At 35.0% G+C, this 24,044-nt stretch overlaps 3 protein-coding genes across 7 annotated transcripts in view; 2 read left to right on the top strand and 1 right to left on the bottom strand.

Annotated features, from left to right (window-relative positions):
* coro2aa (coronin 2Aa) overlaps nt 1-12,347 on the top strand; it is a 30,556-nt gene extending 18,209 nt beyond the window's left edge. For all 3 annotated transcript variants that reach the window (XM_051898495.1, XM_051898478.1, XM_051898487.1), the window contains 10 exons: nt 8-124; nt 307-456; nt 2,591-2,770; nt 3,284-3,400; nt 5,079-5,183; nt 5,290-5,386; nt 8,639-8,751; nt 8,889-8,979; nt 9,527-9,792; nt 10,224-12,347. In XM_051898495.1, coding sequence (XP_051754455.1) covers nt 8-124; nt 307-456; nt 2,591-2,770; nt 3,284-3,400; nt 5,079-5,183; nt 5,290-5,386; nt 8,639-8,751; nt 8,889-8,979; nt 9,527-9,792; nt 10,224-10,355 — 1,368 coding nt within the window. In that variant the 3' untranslated portion in view covers nt 10,356-12,347. The remainder of the gene's footprint in view (nt 1-7; nt 125-306; nt 457-2,590; nt 2,771-3,283; nt 3,401-5,078; nt 5,184-5,289; nt 5,387-8,638; nt 8,752-8,888; nt 8,980-9,526; nt 9,793-10,223) is intronic.
* Nucleotides 12,348-14,436: 2,089 nt separating this feature from the next.
* On the bottom strand, nt 14,437-19,188 carry anp32b (acidic (leucine-rich) nuclear phosphoprotein 32 family, member B). Of its 2 annotated transcripts, none has more exons than XM_051898608.1 (7): nt 18,939-19,188; nt 17,007-17,156; nt 16,798-16,920; nt 15,541-15,733; nt 15,310-15,428; nt 15,159-15,231; nt 14,437-15,055 (listed from the first exon to the last, which is right to left on the bottom strand). In XM_051898608.1, exons 1-7 carry the CDS (start codon nt 18,990-18,992, stop codon nt 14,976-14,978), a joined length of 792 nt encoding a protein of 263 aa, XP_051754568.1. In that variant the 5' UTR covers nt 18,993-19,188; the 3' UTR covers nt 14,437-14,975. The 2 variants fall into 2 exon arrangements, with proteins under 2 accessions (XP_051754568.1, XP_051754558.1); XM_051898598.1 differs by having other exon boundaries at nt 14,437-15,058.
* A 2,636-nt stretch (nt 19,189-21,824) lies between these two features.
* On the top strand, nt 21,825-23,802 carry hemgn (hemogen). 2 transcript variants are annotated; one of them, XM_051898621.1, is made up of 5 exons: nt 21,825-21,988; nt 22,090-22,156; nt 22,619-22,709; nt 22,864-23,186; nt 23,310-23,802. In XM_051898621.1, exons 2-5 carry the CDS (start codon nt 22,099-22,101, stop codon nt 23,432-23,434), a joined length of 597 nt encoding a protein of 198 aa, XP_051754581.1. In that variant the 5' UTR covers nt 21,825-21,988; nt 22,090-22,098; the 3' UTR covers nt 23,435-23,802. The 2 variants fall into 2 exon arrangements, with proteins under 2 accessions (XP_051754581.1, XP_051754589.1); XM_051898629.1 differs by having other exon boundaries at nt 22,619-22,697.
* The last annotated feature ends 242 nt before the right edge of the window (nt 23,803-24,044 follow it).

Genomic DNA, 24,044 nt, shown 5'->3' on the forward strand with positions numbered 1-24,044 from the left:
TTCTCAGACTGGCAAGGTTGACCCTCACCATCCAAAGATTTCTGGTCACAGAGGCAATGTACTTGACATCAAATGGAACCCATTTAATGACTTCTGTATAGCATCTTGTTCAGAGGATGCCACAGTAAGTGTGAACATACAGTGTGCATACACTCACCTCAGATTCAGACTGGTGCATGTTCACGTTTTACTCACAAAAACGGATATCATGTTCTACCTTCAGTCCAGTAGCTTAATATTCTTGATATATTTTAACTTTGTTTTCACATTTTTACAGCTTATCATATGTGTACGTTTGTTGTTCAGGTAAAGATTTGGGATATTCCTGAACATGGTGTTCTGAAGAACATCACAGTGCCTCGGAAGGAGCTGCAGGGTCATTCACGACGTGTCGGCCTCATTGAGTGGCATCCCACTGCCAGCAACATCATTTTCAGTACCGGCTATGACTACCAGGTAATTTAACTATACATACATTTTGTCATGGAATAAAGAGAGACAAGATTTCAGTGAATTTGCCACCAGGAAGTCATTTAAAATATTCACAGTGATAGGAAGCTCTTAGCACACGTCACCACACATGTTATCATGTGTTGCCATATGTGTTGATCGCAAGCAGTTTCCCCATCTTTTAATCTTAAACCCTTCCCCTCCAGTGCGAAGGCCAAAATATTTTTGTTCTTTGAGTGTGTGAATGAAATAAAATATTTTAATTCTTTTTATAGATAAAATAGTGTAGATATTTACTTGAATATGTTTTAAAAAGTAAGGAAAAGAAAAAAGAATTGTAAAATATATTTCCATAAGTGCAACTATCCAACAGAGAAATACATAAACCAAACAAAAATAGGGAGATAACACTGTATTTTTAGGTAAAAGTTGCAATTTGTGTACTTCAGAAATATCAGGGTCTTATTGTGTTTATATTCCATTTGATGTATTGTATAAATTAAACTAAGTGTTAATTGTAAACCAGCAGCTGAGTTTTTAGTATATATATTTTATAACCTGAAAGAGACCCAAAAGTCTGCAGTGACCTAGTTAACATTGAAAGAGTGTGAGGGATCTCCTAAATAAATAATAATACAGCAATTAGTTGGACAAGCAGTGCTCCAAAAATGATGATATATATTATAGCAGCAGTGACTCTTATTTAAACTATTTTACAGTTAAATCACTGTAGTGAAATCCAAACTTTCTAAGAACTTTAAAAATATATATCCCTAATTTTTTTGCATAAAAAGCCTAAACTCAGCATCTTAATTCAACATAACTGTATCAGCATATGATTGTGCTTCATAGTATGCAATGTATGAGTCACATCTTCTCTACTAAAAATTGTTTGGCCAAAAAAAAAAAAAAAAATAGCAACACAGCCTTCTATTTTTCTTGCTATGAAGATGCATATAATTTATATTTACATTTAGTTGCATATTGTTTATATTGAACACTGAGCACTGATATTACTCTTTATGTAGTGCATTCAAGTTTGTCTTTGGGGATTACTGATTTAGCATCTTGCCATGTATGTGATATTGTTGCCCCTAATAATCAGAATAACCAAAAGTTTTTCCAACCTGTAGACAAATATTGAAAATGTTAATTGATTCCTTTTTGATCAAGAAATTGTTGAGAATCTAAAAGCCTAAAACTGCCTTTGTGTCTGGATTCTTTTTATCCCTTATTGCATTTCTTGGATGCTCATAGCCTGTCTGATACATTGTTTCTGATTGTGATTTCCTAATACATTGTTTCTGATTGGTATTCCTGTACAAAGTACATTAACATTAACTCTGTGCATTTGCGAGTTCCCCACTCCATTTGAACCTGTTTCCCTCCATCCCAACCCCCCATGAACAAAAGTGGTTTTAAGCATCTCTTTCCCAATCTTCTTTTTCATGGTCCTCTGCCCTGTCCTCATTTTTTCTGTTTTGGTTGTTTTTGAGCTGTCCCGAGGCAGTGAAGGTGGGTGTAGAGCAACAATCTTCACATAGGCTCACACACGCTACCTCACATTCCTTGCAACGTTTCCTTAAGTTTGCACGATCCGTAACTGTAGACAGTGTGTAGTGTGATTAAAATTGGTTCCCACAAACTGAAATGTTCTCCCCCAGTCTTAATCAGATTTTAATGAATGACATCTAAAAAAAAAAAAAATTGTGTGTGGAGGAATTATTTACAAATGTGATATGGTGTTACACTACCATTCAAAAGTTTGGGGTCAGTAGAATTTGAAATGCTTTTGTTTCTTATGTTCACCAAGGCTGCATTTATTTGATCAAAAATACAGTAAAACAATTTCTTATTATTGTCAATGTTGAAAACAGTTGTGCTGCTTAATATTTTTGTGGAAACCATGCTTATAAAGGATCCTTTGATGAATAGAAAGCTCAAAAGGACAGCTTTTATTTGAAGTAGAAATCTTTTGTAACAATGTAAAAGTCTTTTCTGTCACTTTTTATCAATTTAATTAATCCTTGATGAATAAAATTATTCCTTGCTTTCAAAAAATCGTACTGACCTTTGAACGGTAGTGTATTAAATGTCAGTAAGAGTAACTTAAGTGTTTGTTTTGTGTGTTCATGTGTAGATTATGGTGTGGAAGCTTGACGTTCCTGAACAGGTGATCAAGAACCCTGTGCGGTCCATCAGTGTCCATTCAGATGTGGTTCTGTCCATGTCCTTCAACACAGACGGCAGCAGACTCGCCACCTCTTGCAAGGATAAGAAGATCCGATTGATCAACCCACGTACTGGCACCCTTTTGCAGGTGTGTGTGGCCTTGAGTCTGATGTTCCTCTCTATCTGTCATGAACATGCGGATGTTTTTGAAGCTCATATTATTAGGTGAAACCAATCATGAGTTTTGACTTCATTTATTTCCATAACTTTCGCCCATTCCATCGCTAATTCCTTCACTTAATTTGAATTATGAACTGGGACACAGACAGCATACAGTTTGTGCACTTGCACAGAAATGCACTTCTCCTTGTCTGCCTCTCTGGCACCACACATCCAAATCTAACACCTTTAAAAAACCATTGCAGCCTGGCTGATCTGTTACCCAGAGGTCAGCATCAGCCCAGAGTCTTACATTCACACTGTCATGTCTCTTCACGTGACTCGGATGAACACAAGACTTCAATTCAAAATATATTTCCTTTTACAGGATAGATTTAATTGATTTTTGTGATGATTAAAATGTGTATTTTTTGAAAAAGAAAGATAAAGGGGATGTGCATTTATTTTTAAATCTCATTGTAAGTGTAATGTGTGATTTTAGGAGACTAACTGCAAGTCACACAAAGCCAATAAAGTGCTATTTCTTGGAAACCTGAAAATGCTTATCTCTACGGGCAGTTCACGCTGGAACCATCGTCAGATTGTACTTTGGGAACAGGTAAGGCCTGCTAAAAATAGACTCCTTCATTTTTCCTATTTTCATATTTGTATAAAAACACACAGAATGTCTTCTTTTTATGATACATTTTCATTTGTTAATTGAAAGAAATTCTCAATCTGAGCAATTATTGTTTCAATGGTACCTATAAAATCAAATACAAAAAAAGCTTAAAATAATGCACACCAATGCTATACACATTGCAAAGTTGAACAGAATTGTTATTACTAAAAAAATCTTCTGAAATTATAATCAAATGATTTATTGATAACTGATAACTATAATGTCCATTTAAAAATCATAGCACAACTAATTATTTGTTTTTAATTACTTTCTAAAACAAATAACAGTAACACTTTACAATAAGGTTCATTAGTTAACATTAGTTAACTACATTAGTTAACATGAACTAATAATGAACTTCACTTCTACAGCATTTATTAATCTTTGTTAATGTTCATTTCAACATTTACTAATACATTATTAAAATCCTGTTAACATTAGTTAATGCACTGTGAACTAACATGAACAAACAATGAACTGTATTTTTAATTAACGGAGATTAGTACATACAGTATGTATTGCTCATGTTCATGTTAGTTAATACATTAACTAATGTTTAACTAATGAACCTTATTGTAAAGTGTTACCCAAATAACAAGTGTGACACCCAGTACATTGATAGAGATAAACTGATATTTACATAAACAATCTATATTCACAAAAATAGGAAAATATTTATTAAATAGAATTTAATAGAATTTATAAGAACTGAAAGAGTCTCTGTTCCAGTGAAAAACAAATGCAACCAAATATCAATCATTACTGATATACATCTACTTACATCTGCCTACCTCTTGTAGCCACTTAAGGCAACATCAGCTTAATATTTTTGTGGAATCCATGACAATTGTTTTCAATTTTAATGCATCCTTGCTGAATAAATGGGTTAAATTATTTTTTAGTGGCACTGGAGTATTTGAGATACACTTACTTTTCATTCAAAAACAGAGAAATTCACTATGGGGCAATTACCTGCCTTCACATTCTGGTTGGAATGGGCCTATCGTCTATATCGTCTTGCCCCAGTTTGACAGCAAGTCCTGATTTTGCCGAGTTAAACATGTTCCTGGGTCAACATATTTTGTATATCCCTACCCCATATCTCTACCTCTAAACCTAATCAAACCCATAAGTTAGCCCTAAAATCAGAGGGAAATGTGAATAACGCTGACATAGAAGCACCAAACCCTGATTGTAAGCCTAAACTTGACATAAACTGTAAACTTGTCCCTCAAATCTGATTGGTTGAATGGAGTGTTGTTCCAGGGTCAATAAAAATGTTGACCCAGTAACATGTTTTACTTGGGAAATCAGGTTCTGTAGTTTGACAGGTTCATCTTCAACAGGTCCATGACTCGCTTTAGTCACTTTAGTCCCCCTAGTGTCACAATCATGACATAGCAGATATTTTAGATGACCATTACTATGCTTTTCTGTCTACCTTCTTATGGGATGAGTCAAATATGGATCTAAAGCAGATGCTGTTCTAATTTTTGTATTTGTAATAACTTTATATGGGTATTTTTGATTCAGGGCTTTGGTTTAAAGAAATTAGTATGGTTTAGATTAGAAGTGTTGAGTCCCAAACTTATATATACACACGTGTGTTCTGCAGGAGGACCTCTCTCAGCCGTCTTATTCAGAGGACTTGGATGGCTCCTCCGGTGTTCTCTTTCCTTTTTATGACCCTGACACTCACATGCTTTACATAGCTGGAAAAGTGAGTACATATAACCTGGACTTCCAGATTGGCAACTAGTGTTTTAGTATTGTGTTTGATGATACAGGTTATTCATGGATAACAAAATCCTCCTTCAATCTTTTAGGGTGATGGAAATATCAGATACTATGAAATCAGCCCTGAGAAGCCATATGTACACTATTTGACTGAATACCGGTCTCTTCTACCACAGAAGGGAATGTGTGAGTACCATACATTAAAAGCCTACATGTGCACACACAGACTTACTCATAACAACAATTCCTTGTAAATCTGTCTCTTGCACAAGTAGTCAAAACAGCAGTAACATAATTTGAATAGCCTAGATTTTTCAAAAGCTGGTTCATCCTTGCTGCTTAAGAAGTTTTTTGCCATTTCTGTCACTAATCAGGTTATGTGAGTAAATACTTTAAATGCTTTAGGTGTCAGAGAAGCACTGAACATACTGTAGCACGTAAATATAGATTTGGTTAAAGAATGTTCACCTTCATCTGTATTACATGAACAGAGTTTATCATTTAACATGTTTACAGAGACCCCCCAAAAAATGTATGTGAACACCTAAAATGTATGAATATTTTCTGCATTAGAAAAGAAAATATTAAATTAAAGAGAGAAGGCATACGCACATTTTTGAAGCAAGCTATTTTGCAAAAAGTGAAAAAGAATTTATTTAAGGTTTGTTTGAATTATAAAGGAATAGAAATGCAGTGTAAAATAAAAAATAAAATAAATAAATCAAAGTAGCCTACACATTCTAGTTTAGTTGTTGACTTTCTGGTCAAATGTTTGTTGGAACACAGTTAATGTACTGACCTGCGCCTGTGATTTAGACTACTCTGCTTACGTTGAACTTGATAGAAAATATATTCATCTACTGATATTTGTTTGGTTAAAAGTGTTCATTCTGATAAGTTCACATCTAAAAGATTTTGATTATTCATCATTACCAATGTGTATTTACAAATATATTTAATTAAATACATGACATAAACATTTCAACAGAAATGACATTAAAATATATTTTAGTTCACCATAAATATTTGTCAGTACATTCATGTCATGGCTGTACAAACAATCAAGAGGAGAAGAGAATCTAATTGCTAGTGATCTCCGATTTCTGAATGAATCGCTCTTTTGAACCGTTTCTCAGAAAGTAACTGGTCGGGCCGGTTCACAACATCAAACTGAATCGAACTTTAGTTCCTGGTTGATGACGTAAGACACACAGACAAAATAGTACGTCCGAAAGAACCGAATGAGCCGGTTCAACCAACTGTAGAAGTTTGCAGAGGATTACTGAGGAGTCTGATTAGTGAGTTGACAATACTATGCAAGCCTGAGACATGTACTGGAAATATTCTTATTATGACTACTATTATCAAATAACATTTTAATAAAACCTGCAAAAACCTTTCTGTCAAGAGATGTAAATAAATTTTACTATAGTTTATTGTGCATGCATATTATCTTTTAAGTTGTTAAGCTAAATCAAGGAGTTTATAAGACTGGTTTATTCTTTAGACATGTAGAACATATCTTTGTGCGTCAATGTCTGTAATACTGTAGGTGCAAAACATTTAAGAAACATATCCAAGATGTATCTACTCAAAATTGGTCAGTCATATCCGACATGAAGAATCAGCGAATGAAACTGTGATCACAAACACCATTAACTTAAGTAAATGAAAGGCAATTACCAGCAATTTTGTGTCCACACAAATAACTTAAACAAGTAAAGTTTGAACTGTCAAATGAACTGTCTGAAAAAACCGGTTTGCTAAATGAATCGGACTTCCATCACTACTAATTGCAGTGCTTTTAATATATAGATAAACCAAAAACAAAGGACATAATCCACTCTGGAAACAACAAAGAATAAACAGAGAAAATGAATGGCAGCATAAACAACACAAGACAAAGAACAGAACAAACGGATGGCTTTAAATACTTAAGATAATGAGAACTGACAAGAAACAGGTGGCGAACATAATCAGTAAAACAAATGAGAACTTGGGGCCTGTTCAAATACCTACACTTGCAGACTTTCCACTTGACCACTTGTCTACTTACATGATGTATTTCCTGTATTTAACCAAAGTGTTCAAGTAGGGCTTGAAGTCCGCAAGTGTGTGTAGAACTTTTGATTACCGATGTGACACACTTATAATGTTGTAAAAATGCAAGTATTTTTATTTTCAATACTTTGCATTTTAAAATAAACTTCTAAATGTCTGTTCAGTAGTCCATATGTAACAGCTGACACAATTTAGTGGTGCTTTTAATTAAGTGATTAAAAAGGAGTTGCAAATGTTGTACAAAATATACTCATCTTTGCACCAATAAAATGTGCAACACTTTGTTTCACTACCAAATTATATGCAATATCTAATTAATTTAACTTACAGTTTTCCTCGACACCTTGATTTCAGGGCACTTGAGTTCCTGAACATGATGCATGAAGGGAAACTTTTAGCCTCGAATACCGCTTTGGACAGTCTGGCGCATGTCCTGATGCATGCACACACTCTCAAGTGGCCAAATACCCATATTTGTGGTACTTGAGTGCGTGTGCATGCAACAGGAAGTAAGTGTGGAAGACTGTCCCAAGTCTGAAAAAATGCCAAAGCGTAGTACACTTAAGACACAATAAACCCACTCTATTTTGAATACCACTTCGGAGTGGTCTTTGAGCCTAAGCGTATCCTGTCTCTCATTACGTTAAGGAACTTGCGTGCCACAATTTCACGTCATGTCTAGGAAAACTTTCCAGTGTAAGTTAGATGTTACATATAATTTGTTTGTAAAACATGTTTTGTACATTTTATTGGTGCAGAAATTATGTGTAGATTATAAAATGCATAAAAATGAAGCACCTCAATCATGCAATGATTAAGTGTGCCCTGTTGAGTAAGCAAAAATGTTAAAACACTTGCGGTCTTCACGGCCACTTGAACACTTTGGCCAAACTCCGGAAATACATCATGTAAGTATAGGCAAGTGGTCAAGTGCAAAAACTGCAAGTGTGGGTATTTGGACATGCACGATATTTGGACAAGCCCATACTTAGAAACCATGACAACTAAGGAAACAAGAACTAAACAGGAAAAGGGAAACCATGGAAAAAACAGAACAAAATCATTATATATAGCAGTACATTTCAAATATGTTTCAAAGGCAATAGAAGCAATTATGCAATTACACATAAAGATGTACTTAGGTGGGTCAAAAAAGCACTCTAAAGTTCTGCTGATTGTCTTTAATATAAATTTAAACTATAATACATTTTAATTAAAAAAAAAAAAAATTTTGCGATTACATGCAATTAAGTGTCAGAAAACATTACATTTAGTTTCGTACAAGTATATGTTTAAATTATTAAAATGTGCTAAAGTGTACTTCTTTTTCACAAGGCTGATTTCCTACTCAGAACATGTCTTTGCATTCTCTTTCAGGTGTTATGCCAAAGAGAGGGCTTGATGTGTCTTCCTGTGAAGTATTCAGATTCTACAAGCTAGTGACAATCAAAAGTCTCATAGAACCTCTATCAATGATTGTTCCACGAAGGGTATAATCCTGTTCACACATCCATTCAAATACATATAACAAAAAGTAGAGCTAGTTCTCTTGTTGTCTCTGTGTTGTCCTTGATTATACGATCCCCTGGCAAGTGACTACAAGAGATGTTTTCGTTCTTTTCTGCAGTCAGAGAGCTATCAAGAGGACATTTACCCAATGACAGCTGGGAACAGGCCTGCCATGACAGCAGATGAGTGGATTAGTGGTCTAGACAAAGGTCAGAAAGTCTTTTAAAGGAAATTTCTGTCATCCTTTACTCATCATCAAACCAGTATGACCTTCTTTCTTCCATGGAACAAAAAAAGTAAAAGTTTTGTGGAATGTTTGAGCTGCTGTTTTCCATACCATTCAAGTAGATGTTGATTTAAGAGCTTTAATAAATGAACCATAAAAGCAACATAAAAAGCATAAAAGTGGCCCAACTTGCTAAGTGGCTATTTTAGCCTCTTGCCCTTTGAGAGACTAAAATAGCCACTTAGCAAGTTGGGCCACTTTTATGCTGGGAACAAGGGTAAATGGATAGTATATAAGACAGAGCACCAAAAAATACACTAGCATTCAAACGTGTGGGTTCAGTAAGATTTTTTAATGTTTTTTTTTTTTAAATGTTTTGTCTCTTATGCTCACCAATGCTGGACTTATTTAAAAATAGAAAAAAATACATATAATGTTATAGAAATAAATCATAAAACAGCTGAGTTTTTGGGTGATTCAGAGAATAAATCTGAGACTATGCCTTAATTGTACTTTCTTTTGCTCTGCAGGTCCCTTGATGATGTCTCTGAGGCCTGGAAGTAAACTGGACTCATATGAGGAGTTGGGCTTGGGGAAAGGCCCAACAGACTCGACAGAGACGCGCCATTCTCGCAGTCAACCAGGGCTATCGCAGCTGATTCAGCAGAACGAGCGCAAAGAATCCCACCTTACCTTGCTGCTTCCCTCCACAGATAAAAACAGCAGCTCGACAACCTTTGTCAGCAACGGACAACTAGATTCCACGCACTGCTCGCCACCAAAAACAGAAAATGAGGTATGCTACATATAGCTTTGCAGTGACCTGTCATCCACCTTAAAGGGATAGTTCACCCAAAAATGAAAATTCTGTCATCATTTACTCACCTTCAAGTTGTTCCAAACCTGTATAAATTTCTTTGTTCTGTTGAACACAAAGGAAGATATTTTGAAGAAAGTTTGTAACCAGGTCGCTTTGGGGCACCATTGACTTCCATAGCAGAAAAAAAAAATACTATGGAAGTCAATGGCACCCCAAAACTGTTCAGTTTTCCACATTCTTCAAAATATCTTCCTTTGTGTTCAACAGAACAAAGAAATTTGTACAGGTTTGGAACAACCTGAGGGTGAGTAAATGATGACAGAATTTTCATTTTTGGGTGAATTATCCCTTTAAGTGTTTTCATACTTTCCTCTAATGTGTGTTTATATATGTGTTTCTGCATATAGCTACGACAAATGTTTTATAAGCAGCAGGAAGAGATCCGAAGGTTGAGGGAGCTTCTTAACCAGAAGGATGTGCGGATAAAACAGTTGGAATTGGAGATCAAAAATGTGAGAAACTCACAAGCCACTCTTTGAGAGAAACTGCCAAAAGCCTTGTCTTCTTCACTAACATTCACATAAGAACTTTCTGCCTCATGAATTATGCTGTAAAGGTGTGGTCACATTTACCATTGCTCAGCAAAATTTCGCAGGCGAAATCTAGTAATTTCAGTAGGAATTCATGCAAACTGGAGTTTTGTTTGTGTTCTAGTTGGTCACGCCAGTTTGTGACATTGACCAACAGAGCTGCTTTTTTGAAAGTGACTGTGTGTGAGCGAGACTTCATGCATCGCTTTACTATTGACAATAGACAATGGAGCTTTTTTGCCCCCGAAATTTTGCTAATGTGACTGCACCTTAAGAAAACACATGGGCTACATTCTCATAATTAACATCTCTTTATGGAAAGTCATTCCGTGTATGCACATTTTGTGCACATAAATACTGTACAACCTCCATGGTAGTTTTTTTTACACTTTAGCACTATGCAAACATTTTTTAGATTGCGATCATACTTGTTTAAATGATTTTTATTATTATTATTATTATTTTCAAAAAGCTTAAATGAGCATATGTGTGTTTCATTTTATAAATTGGGTTATTTGTGATTATTCGTGAATATGATTGTAACAGGAGAATTTTGTTTTTTCTGATTAGTTTTATATTTAAATTTCTGTGCAAATGAATGAGTGATGTGGCAAGAAAGTTTAATAATGGAAATCTGAATTTTTAGAACAAAGGGACGTAAATTTGAACATATAAATTCTTATGTACGTTATCATCTTATGTTTAAGTTAAAGTTAGGTTTTTTTTTTGTGTATATGTTTAAATGCTGTTAAAAGAGTTTACTAAATCCCAGCATGCACTGATGAGGCACCATTGTGGGAAGTGGCTGGGGTTAACACAGTATCTAAGGAAAGTCAAGTTTATTTTCAATAATTCCTTCAAGCTCATTCACGTTTGCTGTGAACTGCCAAAATGCATGTACATACCATGATATTTTAATGGTTTACCATGTGTTTCACTTAAAACCAACCAGTTTGTTATGTAAATTAAAAACAGTCACCCATTAGGAGCCCCTGATACAACACTTAGTATCACAAATTTGGAAAAGCCATAATGTTTTTTTATTTTTATTTAATAATGTTTTGTTTATATATGGATCTGAACATGCACACATCAGATATAATAGAATAAGAGGTTAAAGATGCTATTTTAAGTGTTGTTGCTCAAATATTTCTTCAAATTATTTACTAAATGTTATCCAAACAGCCTTGATTGCAGTCTCTTCTTTTTTTAATCCTAACATAAATAAGTTAGATCATTTTTGTCATCAGGTAAAATAAGCCAGATAAAGGCATTTTATCATTTCCAATAAGGCATTTACTGCAAATAAACATTTGCCACAACTGTTTTTGTTGGCTGAGTTTGGTAAGGCGAACAGATCAGTTTCTTAGGAGAGAGAGAAAATTTTTTTACAATAAGGACTCATTTGTTAGCTTTAGTTAACTTGACTAACAGTTAACAGTATTTCTAATGTATTTATTAATATTAGTTCATGTTAATTTCAGTCTTTAATAATACATTTTTTTTTAAATCAAATGTTGTATCTGTTAAAATAAGTTAATGCACTGCGAGCAACACACACACACACATGCACACACGCACACACAGCTCTCAGATGCATGATCCACCTCTCTATTACTTACTGTGAAAAAACCACTGGATTGTATTGGCCTCTGTTCAACCTGCCACTCACATTTAAAATGAACTGTGGCTTAGCTAGTATCCTTTTCCAAGCAGTTTGAGTGACATTCATGCCTGTCTCTCAAGCACACACAGCTTTGACAGACTGGTCAAAATGAGTTGAATGGAGTAGCAATTATTAAATGCATATTATTTCCATTCAAGAATATACCTTTTAGCTGCTAATTCATGTTATTGTGACACCACAGACACACAGACATATTTAATACATCTGATTTCCTGTAATGCCATATTCAACAAAAATAAAGGTATGAAAGTGTTGACTTGGTGGAGGTAATATGATATTTTTAGCTTAAAATCAAAGTGCGAAAAATTTGGGTTGGGGTCTATGCACTTTGGGGTCTATGCATTTTGTAACTTATATGTATACACTCTGTTAAGTGTGGAATAATTTAGATTTTTTGTATACTTTTAAAAGAGGTGTCTTATGCTCACCATGCTGCATTTATTTAACAAAAATACAAATCAGTAAAATGCTGAAATATTATTACAATTTAAAATAACTGTTTTCTATTTTAATATACTTTAAAATGTCTTTTTTTTTTTTTTTTCCTGTGATGGCAAAGCTGAATTTTCAGCATCACCCCCTTGGAAATTTACTGAGCCCTTTGGTTGAGAATCTAGAGGTTTAATTTATAGCTCTCCCAGTTTGTCCATGTTTGCAAAAATACTAGTCTACTAGTCATGATTCTTAGAATTACAGTTATAGTAGTCTACTGAAAATGGTAATAAAATAGTAATAAATAAGTGTTGCACAAACCATAAAAACAATCTATATTTTACAATGGGTATATTACAAATTCAGAAAGCAATCCTATTCCTGTAGACTGTTAGGAAATCTGACAGGACAAGAATGTGGACAGCAGTAGGACTGTATACTGACCTGTAGGATGCTTGTTCTGTCCTCTAGGGGACCTGCATGATCCCTGTTTATAGAACTACATTTTTTTTGTAACCAAGACATAAAACAAAAGATGTGGTGTCCTCATGTGGCTGTGAAAGGAAATGCAACCATTTCCCAGTAGGTAAAGGCAATTTGGAATTAATTTTGAATAAAATTAAATTTTAAAGCTCCAAAAACCTGTAACTGTTGCACAAGTTCTCATGCTGTCTTTATCTCACCTCAAAAGGATTATGAGACAAAAGTATGAAATGAAGAGAATTGTCAATTGCTCCCAACTAATATCAAAAACAGTGAACAAAAGATCACACTGGAATACAGCGTGAAAGGGTCATCTATATAACGAAGGTCAATTTTAACCCAATGCTTGAACTGTGATTTAAAGACAAGCATATTTTTAATAAATGTCAGGTCAGGGCAAACTCTCAAAGTTGTATTGTTCATATATGGGCTTTATATGTGTAAATTCATACAATTTAAACACAAAGTTCTCTTAGCCAGTACAATGGTTTTATATTTTTTGCTACAATTTATGTCTGATAATTAATGGAACCGTTTTGCTGATCAAATTTAGCTGACAAGCCTGTAATGGGCTATTTAATGGGCAAAAAAACAAAAGCAAAAAAACATTGAAACTATTCTTTTTTTTGGGGGGGGGGGGGGGGGGGGGGGGGGGGAGTAAATCTATCTTGGGAATGAGTCACTGGACTATTACTGGCTTGTTACAAGCCTCAATAATAAGATCCAGGAATGCAGGAAAATTTCTTAATACGCTTGTGGATCATAATTCAGTGTCATTTTCCTTGAAAGTAAATGCAAATGAGTCCATATTCATAAAATACACATTTGTATGAATGTTGTGACTACAATAAGCTAGTCACAACAAATTATGTGTGATAGGGTCACATGTATGGCTCCATGTTAGAGTTCATCATAAATTGATAATGACTTCTAACAAAATCTCAAGACTTTATAAAGTAAAAATATCAGTGCAGTTCCTCACTTAATTTTATCCGATTCCTGATGGGATTTGATCAACATTAATATAGCTTTACCAACATGCATCTTCTGAGAACACTTGTGAAGGGCCTCTGACTTACTATATTTGTCACTGCATGTTGATTATGTTACAGGTTATTAGTCATAACCATTTGATCCCAATAAGTAAAACTGGCAAAAAGTTAAAAGTCATGGTGATTCAGCAGTGAACTTGAATGGAATGATCTCTTCTCGCTTGGTTTCATATGCACAAAATTATTACATAGAAATGGAAAATAAGCCACAGCATCATGAATTGTGCATCCGACAAAAATGATCAATCTTTCCAGCCGCCCTGCAGCTTTACAGTATCGGGAAATGATAAATAAAACACACACCTCAACTTTAAACCTCTCATTGTCAGTCATCAAATAAACGTTTAGACAAAGTACAGAGAAATAGGAGAGCAAGCAAAGCACAAAATGTTATTTTATTTACAAAGTTTTTGTCTTACAGAAAGTAAAAATGTAGCTACAACCTTGATTTGTGCCACAGGCTGCCACGCTAAAATTATGGCCCGCTTGTCACACAGTTGCTATAGCAATCTTATTGGGAAATTTGGAACAAAAACTAAAGGGGTAGGAAATGTCAACAAAAACAAAACAAAAAACAAACAAACAAAAAAAAAAAAAAGAAAGAGAAAAACTTTCAACAAAATATTAAAAGCACAGACCAAAACTAAATACCAGTCCCCAAAGTCCCCAAAGGTTTTCGAACACAAACGGGCAGGGGATTGACAGTGGACTTGTGGAATGCTGAGTAAGCCACCGACCCAGAAGGCTTTCATTCAGCTCGTAGGCTCCATATGAACAGCTCCACCCGTCCGGTACAGTCTTGCCCCCACAGGGAGCTTAGCGCTTGGGTAAGGGGGGAGGATAGGTTGATGGGATAGCCAAGTTGTTGAAAAGGAAGGAGAGGGAAGGGTTGGTAACAGAGTTGTTCATTGGCTTTTAATCATCCTCTTCTTCGTCATCATCATCCTCATCTTCTGCTTCTCGTTTTCTCTTCTCACCCTTTCCTCCTTGCTCTTCTTCTGAGCGAGAGAAAACAATCTTACTAACAATCACTTGGACACTAACGGAACCAAAATTAGCTTTAAAATCAGAAAAAGGTTCATTTCAAATGTAACTCACCGTCATCATCATCGTCATCATCATCATCATCTTCATCATCCTCTACTTCTCCATCCTGACCAAAGTCTTCCTCCTGAAACCAACAAGCAATGTAATTAAACAGGTTTTCTGTGTTCTTAGTCTCCATAAGCAACACATAATAAACTCATACCTCATCCTCTCCACTGCCATCCTCATCATCCTCCTCGCCTTCAACCTCATCTTCATCGTCATCCTCATCTTCCTCTTCATCAAAATCCTCTCCATCCTCATCCTCCTCCTCTTCTCCTTCTGTGATTAAAGCGACATAAATGAACATTGGTAACCCAAAAAAAAAAAAAAAAAAAAAAAAAAAAAAGGAACAGCTGTTTAAACACTGAAACTGAAAGCTGGCCACACTAACCCTCATCATCGTCATCATCGACTCCATCACCATCAGCTTCTCCATCAGAGTCCGACGCCTCGCGGTCATCCATATCGTAGCCGTCCAGATATGTGAGCTGCGGAAGGAGTTTGAAAACGCTTTCCCGGTAGTCATTCAAGTTTGTGACTTCGCAATTGAAAAGGTCAAGACTTTTCAAATGGTCGAGTTTTTTCTGCCAAAGTGAACAGATCAAATCACAAAACTGTACAACTCCATTTTTTGTTTTATTTTCATTACAATTTTTGTTCAGCACATTTATCACCCCTTATGTCATTCCAAAAAATGTTCTTAGGTGTAATACAAAAAGATTTTTTTTTTTTTTTTTTAAATGTCTTTTTTTGTCCATACAATGGAAGTCTATGTAACTATAACAAGTATGGTTAACCAAAATTCTTCAAAATATCATCTTTTGTGTTCCACAGAAGAAACTATGTCTTACAGGTTTGGAACAACATGAGAATCATTTTCATTTTTGGGCCACTTTAACCCTGTAAAACCTGACATGTGAAATAAAAGTCTGAACAATCTGATTTTTTTTTTTTTTTTATATAAATAAAAAGTTTATTTAACCTTAAGACAAAATACTAAAAACCTAAAAAAAAAAAAAATTGTTTCCATGTGTCTAGTATCATTCGATACATCAAACATCTATGGTTAATATAGTATAATACAGAAGAATATTGAGATCATATGCAAAAAAGGAAAAAAACACCAATTTTATTTAGAGGCTCAAACGGTGCAAAAATATCCAATTTGGTGCAGTTAATTATATTTATATGGCCAAATAGTAAGATGAAATTCTGACAGATTGTAATGTAAATCAAGAGATTTTTGTAACGTATAGCAGACTACTTGCCTAGAATGCATATAAATATCAGTTGTCACTTTAAATCTCCAAATATTATGACATTTAAATGCTTAGTTTTATGATCGAAGCTCTGTAGATTGAGAGATGTACAAATAAATTGGCCTGATGTATATTTGACACTCCCATTTTAACATGATTTTTAAGTAAGTGTTCGATAAGTGTTCATCTTGAAATACTACAAAAAGACACTATCAGAAGGCATGTAGAAGATTGTGTACAGCAGGATTTTCATCGTTTTGATCATGTTGATAATTTAGAGGTCTTATAAATGTGTGCATCAAATATGATACAGTAGGCTTAATAGGGTTAAGCTGCAGAATCTTTAATGTGTAAAATATGCAAGTTCATGAGAGGAAGTTTGTACAAACCAAGGGTTCCAATGTGCTGATGTCTTTTAGTTTGTTGCCACTTAGGTTTAGATGTGTGAGATTGGGTAGTTTTTCCGCTAAAACATCAAGGCCACCAGAAATTCTGTTGTCACTGAGTTCCAACTGAAAATTAAAATACATACATATCAGAACACAAGTAAGATATTGCACATGCTTAACAGAAATCAGTAAACAATGTGTGAGATTACCTTTTTAAGTTTTCCGAGTTTAGGAAGGTTGGAAACTGAGAGTAGACCAACATTTATCAAACTTAGAAATTCAAGATTAACAAATTCTGCTGTGAGGCCTTCAATTTTCCCTTCATTTGATCTGCAGTTGTCAAGGACAAGTTCTCGTACCTAGAAAGAACCAACATAAGAGCAACATGTAAATACTGTAACTAACATGTTAATAATAAGGTTCAACAACAATAATATGAAAGTGCAGCAAATTTTAGCAATCAGGGGTGTTGGACACGCTGGCCAACATGGACATGCTCAATGGAGGCGACAAACTATGCTGGTTAAAAAAAAAAGTTGTTTCTCAACTGGAAAAAAACAAAATATGGGTTTTTTCAAATAAACTTGTTTTTAAAGTTTGTTGAGGATTTGGACGCTATGAGTTGCCTCATATGTTCATATAGATTTTAGGCAAGAAACTAACGTATAAACCATTAAACACTGTTTGTTAATCGGTTGCTGCTGTTGTTGTATGGCCCTATGGCTCAGACTGTCGCAGCGAGTCACCAATGAGAAAACAGCAGATTACACGCCGACAGCCAGACAACATGGACATATCCGAAAGACACCACCGTCTTTTGTGAAATTTTGTGTGACAAACTGCAAATGGAGTGTATTTAAGCGCTTGTGTAAGATGGAAGCGATATGTCGATGGCGTATTCCTGCTGCGAAAGACGAAGACAGAGCGGAAATTAGTGAGACAAAAATGGAGAGTTTCTTTCTCTCATGACAACATGGCGCCTCCTCAGATAGACTATATTGACAGAAAAACTCTACACATTAAACAAAACTCAAATGCTGTGCTTTAAAACCTGACTCTGTGCAGTTACTTAGCTTACAGGACAATATTTTACGCGATGTTTAGTTGATTTTATAACTGAATTTAAACATTTCCGCTGGGTTGTTCAACCAAACTAGCACATGTAGCTTCTTTTTACTCAGACGCTCTTTCCGCTTTTGCACACGTTATACTACTTACTACCTTTAAAATGTTTGAAAATCACCAGCGCGAGTATTTTTTGCGTATAAACGTTAGTTTAATCGGTAGTGGCGCGTGGGGAGTAATGGCGGGAATCAGTGTCTCGCAGCTGCGAGTAACAATATAACGAATAAAATTCAACACGATCACATTAAAAACAAATACATGTGTTAAATATTACATGGTTAAAGATTACTTTTAAACATCTCTTTGCAGTTTAATAAAAAACTTTTTAAAAAAAAAATATATATATATATCAGTTATTCATATAATCGATAAGCCTCGGTGCCCTAAAGAAGAAAAAAAAAATCATAATGCGACTGTATGTTCGTCAAATTACATATTTAATTTACTTTTAGAACCGGTGGTCTTATTATTACTCTTCCTGAACACCGTAGCAAAGGAAGAGGTATGCTGTAGTGTGATGGGAGACCAAAATGTGACCGTATTTAAGAAAATGTGTTGGGGTATGGTTATCTTCAGATATATCTGGTTTATTACTTTGGCTTTTAAGTGGATGTAATAAAGGGCGCCTCATGTTAGCAACAAACATGGCCACCACGGTGAAATAAACCATCCCATCCATGTCGTACCACGCCGATGTTAAAACGAGCAAATATTAAGCATAAAAGCATGCTAGATCATGAATACACACATCCAGCATGGGGGGCTTAAAATGCTGCAATAATGCCTTCAGCTTTCCAAACTACTCAGTATGGCTTAGACAGTCAGGATCCTTTCATATCAAAACAAGACGAATGAACATTAATGCTGTAAATATACACGAAGTACTTTCTCTGTGCCAGGGGTATTACACCCATGTGCTTACCATTAAACTACTACACACAGGTCAGTTGAAGTAGAAAGTAGCACAGCTAGCATGGCTGAGCACAAAACTAAAGGTTTGGCTCAAAATTACTCACATCAGATGGTGTCCTGTTCCTCAGCTCCAAATGAATCCTCTTTTTCATGTCCATATCGCCCTCAAAAGTTGGACTCTTCCCTCTTGGGTTCTGGAGGAATTTCTGTTCAGCCCAAAAGGTAGAAAGATGCCTTAATGGAGGGAGAATATGGGACTGTATAATGATCTGAGCCCAGCGCCAAGTTACTCTGGGAGAGCAGAAACCATGGAGGGAAACGGCACTGAAACAAATATATACTCAATAGCGCCATCTCCGGCCAACGACGCGCACTGCAGCACACAAACACAAGACCAACGACAGTGCTGCATTACAGTATGTGACATTAAAAGTTTGTCGAAATTTTGTAATTACGGTGAAATTGGTTGGAATGGTTCCATATATATATATGTTTAATGTAATTTAATGTTGTATCAATAAAGAATGTTTATTATGACTTTTATATACACATTAATGCATCATCTTAGGACCTTAAAAACATCGTTTGGCTGGGATAAAATGGCCTTATTTGATGGCATATCTGCGTTAAAACGTGTAAACATCAACATTTTATTTCCATCAAGTTAATTATTCTAGCTCAGATAGCCAATTTGATGGTTATTGTATTATTCAAATAATATGTGTAAAAAGAATAGAAATCGAGATCTTAAATCCTAAACCTTTAACTAAAGAAATAATACATACTCATTTTATCCAGATATTTATCTCATCAACTATATTTGTATCCAAAATGTATAGTGTATACCTGATTTTCCCTATTATGCATACTTTGTTGTATAGGCCTATCCTTTCCAAAACAAAGTCTAGTCCTAGGTATTATATTTATTTCATTAGGTTAACACTGTGTCTGCGAAGCAAACAACTTTATACACTAGACTATATACACCAACTATTAAATTATTCAAAATGAATGAAGTTTTTTTTCTCATGTTCTTGCTATTACAGAGAAATAAGCTGTGTGTGTGTGTGTGTGTGTGTGTGTGTATATATATATATATATATATATATATATATATGCGTGTGTGTGTGTGCGTTATATTTTTTTCTATTTGCTTGCTGTTCAACAAGTTAACTTGCTGTATAGGAACTTGCCAGGAGAGGGCATCCTTTTACTTCTACGTTTTGACAAAAAAAAAAAAAAAAAAAAAAAAATTAGAGACAAAAATTAAGGGTAATAATAAATAACAAATACAAAAGCATACGCAAATGGTCATATTACTTTAAATAAAAACCAGTGCTATGTATGCATATAAGCAAACGCAACACAAGGCAGCCAGGACAAAAGGGACTGCAGAGTCTACTGCAACTGCATTTTTCACAACTGTGCTAACTGTTTAGAAAATAATGACTTCATTGCCAGACAAGAACAAACTGTACTGACAAAGAAGAACAGTGGTCAGAGCTCATCTACAGCACTACAGACAGTTCCGCTGCAGGATAGTTGGTAAATAAAAGTACTGAATTATGAGAACCCCTGACCCAGTTTTAAAAAGCAATGCATGTACATGGTGGGAGATTTGTAATTGTAGGGTCAGCCATCTTACTGGTATCATTAAGTCCAATGATTGCTCTGTACAGTTACATGATGGCCAAAAAATAAGAGGCTGTTTTGTACACGGTGCATGTGATGCAAACACTTTTCTCTTATGCTATTCCACTGCTCCAGGGTGACAACCCAAAATAAAATGCAAAACAAGACCATTTTCAGCACAGTGGAGTCAAACGCTTTCCATGGCCTCTCTGACATGGACATCTTTGAACATTTATTTCATCCTACAAAGAACTGGAGGCTTTTCTTCATGAAGAATAATGCAATATCCCACATACAGGCATCAACTGTTCTGAAGGCGTCTTCGTATTAAAATACTGTTTGCTGTTATTTTGTTATTATGTTGGAGGTAACCACATTATAGCAGTGGGAGAGAAGAAAACAAAGTATTTAATTTTAATGACATGCAACAAAGTGCTAGGGGAAAGTAATTTGTTGCAAAAAGTGTAATGAATATATAAATAAACGTTAAATCATTTTAATATAAGATAAATGATGAATGTCTATGATCATTTTTAATTCATTAACCTCAAAGCTGTTCAAGAAGAAGTCATGCGCACAGTATCTAAATGGCGGGACAGCAGACCTCAATATGTTTTGACCTGATTGTGAACACGCCCAGAAAGTGAGCAGCAGAGATAAAATGGTTATGTATGAGTGGCCAAAGGGCTTTTTACTACTTTTTTGAGTATTCAAATAACATGGAAATACAGAATGGAGAAACGCCTTTAATGTTAGCTTGTTTGTTTTCTCTTTCAAAAGGAATAGTTTATCATGTGGTGTGTCGTTAAACTACAATACCAAAAATTAGATTAAGTGTGTGTGGATTCATTCGTTTATAGACCACAGGCTACCTTTATATAATTTTTTAAATAATTCAATTATTTTAATTTCCCTGTTTTATGAGATCCACGTTTACTGAACAATAAATAAAGGAATAGAAGACATAAATCTGATTATTGACGTGTAGGAGAGCTTTTGGAGAACATTAATAGAATGTGTACAGAAACATTTTCTGACCAGCCAACAGAGAACATTGGGATGTCTATTTGGTGAACGTTCCCAAAACGTTTTGGAAACCAAAAATTGTTAGCTGCAAATGGGATACAGTGTCTGAAGCACTTTAGTGAAGAATCTTGCTCAACTCCTGTGATATAAAGTTACTTATAGCTCTTCACAATCACAAATAAATCTTAAAGATTTGTTTTACTGTACTATGCTTTGTTTAGCTCAATCTACTGTAGACCAATTTAAACTTATATGTAGTAGTTTATATTTTTTTTATTGATCATTCAGCTAGATGTTTGTCTATGACCCTTGACCAAGTCAAGAATAGCGGTCATCTCTCGTGACGACAAGCAAACAGTCACATATACACAGGCAGCCAGCATCATGACCTCCTTTTTTTTTTTTTTTTTTACTTTCTTCTGTGAGTATTGTGCCAAGTCCTCCACCTTTGCAAATAAGATAAGAGCACAACTGCAAGAACTCTCCCAGCACTACGGTAATGTTTAACCAGATAATTATTCTCTTAGCGGCAGGAAAAGTAAATGGGCGCAATTTTTTTCAGACCTGTCATTTCAATACTTCATATTCATGTGACAGGACAACAAAATGGAAGAGACGTTGGAGAAAGAGATTCCGCTGTCTGAAGTAAAAGATTCTGACGAAGGTATGACTTTTGAATCAAAACTTCAAAATGAATCACTTTTATGATCAGTTTGATGACCTGAATTTGTTCATTATCAAGTTATTAAGATTATCTATTAGGTTTTCAAAAACTAAAATGGTTTAGATGAAACATTTACTTCAGATAAAGAACAGAAAAACGTTTGAGTAGTTCTTAGTAGTAGTCTTTCCCCCTTGCAGTTTATAAGATATTTAAGTACTAATAGTTTATTTTTGTGTTGCAACAATATATTTGAAATGCTCTGGTTAACTCAAGCTGGAACCATTATAACTGGTGTGATTTTGATCATTTATGTCAAACCATCATTTAGAGTTTGAAACATGCATTGAGCGGCTCTTTTATACATTCATGACCTGAATTCTGAATACTTTTGGTTGGTGCTCCTGCAGCAAAACCTGCAGCAGGCAAAACAGCAAAGGACTGAGTGATTTGTTTGTTTGGTAGGTGGAATTCGGCTGCGATTGAGAGACAGAGACCTGTTGAAGAAACGAAAAGCAGAAGCAGAGGAAAAGGCAACCAACCAGTGGGTTTATGGGTAAAGATAGTGTTGAATGAGGCCAATAAAAGCACTGGGAAAGGCTATTGTACACTGATTATTTATTTTTCAATTCAACTCATTGTGATACTGTGATGCAGATCCACAAATTTGGAAATTTCGTTCAAATAATGTCTCCTAACGTTGACTGCAGGGCACAAAGCCTTAAAAGAGCGAAAAAGAAGACCAGCAGTACCCCAGGAAGGAAAGGTCGACCAAGAAAAGAACAGCCCATAGTTATTCCAGAAGATCTTGGTCTGGCTCAGGAAACAGATCCTTCTCCAGTCACACTTCCTATCACAGTACCTGTATTACCCACGACAGCAGAGACAGTGCCTGTTCTACCAGCCGAGCCACAGCCAGAGCTGGTGCCTGTGGAAGCTGTAAGTGAAAAACCTCTTGAGGGGTTTCTGATTGAGGATCTGGGGCCAGATGAGGAGGAAGACATGCCTCAAAAAAGCCTCGTCATTGATACAGGTATTTAGAGAAATGGCCCTACATTTTTCAGTAGTGGTCTCCATTAATTCAGTTATTCATTTGTAAAATTAAGCATTTTATTTATTGATTTGTCAAAGCAAATGAATGTATGTTGGTTTTTAGGTGATGATGAGCAGCCATGTGCTGATGTGCCTGAACAAAGTCAAGTCTTAACGGCTGCATTTTCTCCACCACCTGATCCTTCTCAATCAGACAGCCTAAACCTACCTGAGAATTTACTTATCTGAGTATCTATTTTTTACAGCAAAAACGCATTGTAACTCATTTAGTATTTTTACTTTATCTCAAAGGATTTCAAAACCTGAAACAAAAAAATTGTATATTTATTAAAATTGTTCATGTTTCTGTGTATATAGTCCACTCATCAGTATACTCTTTGCAAAACAGCAACCCAAAACATTGTTAATAAAATAAAAAATATGAAATTGTGTTACAGTATAGTACTTTTGTGCCCCCTGGTGATTGTAAAATAACTAGAACTTTTAAATAGCAAATAACTGGCAAAAAAAGGTATTTTACTTTTAACCTCTATGACAAATAATCCTGTTTGTTTGTACAACTGACTTATTTTAAAATAAATGGGTTTTATATTTTGTTTTTGTCTACAGTAATTTTTTCTAAAATCATCTTCCTCTTATGAGAATCAATTTTATTTGCAACACTATAAAGAGTACTTCACCGGACACATATTCAACATTCTAAAATGCAAAAAATATATATGATTAAAATACAAATTATATTATGTTGTTAAACTATAAAATCCTTGTAATAAAGTTTCTAACCATTTTTACTGAGTGCAGTATGTTAACCTATAGAAAGTAGACAATCTATGCTTCG

This window comes from Ctenopharyngodon idella, chromosome 1 (genome assembly GCF_019924925.1).
Source record: "Ctenopharyngodon idella isolate HZGC_01 chromosome 1, HZGC01, whole genome shotgun sequence".
Classification (NCBI taxonomy): Eukaryota; Metazoa; Chordata; class Actinopteri; order Cypriniformes; family Xenocyprididae; genus Ctenopharyngodon; species Ctenopharyngodon idella.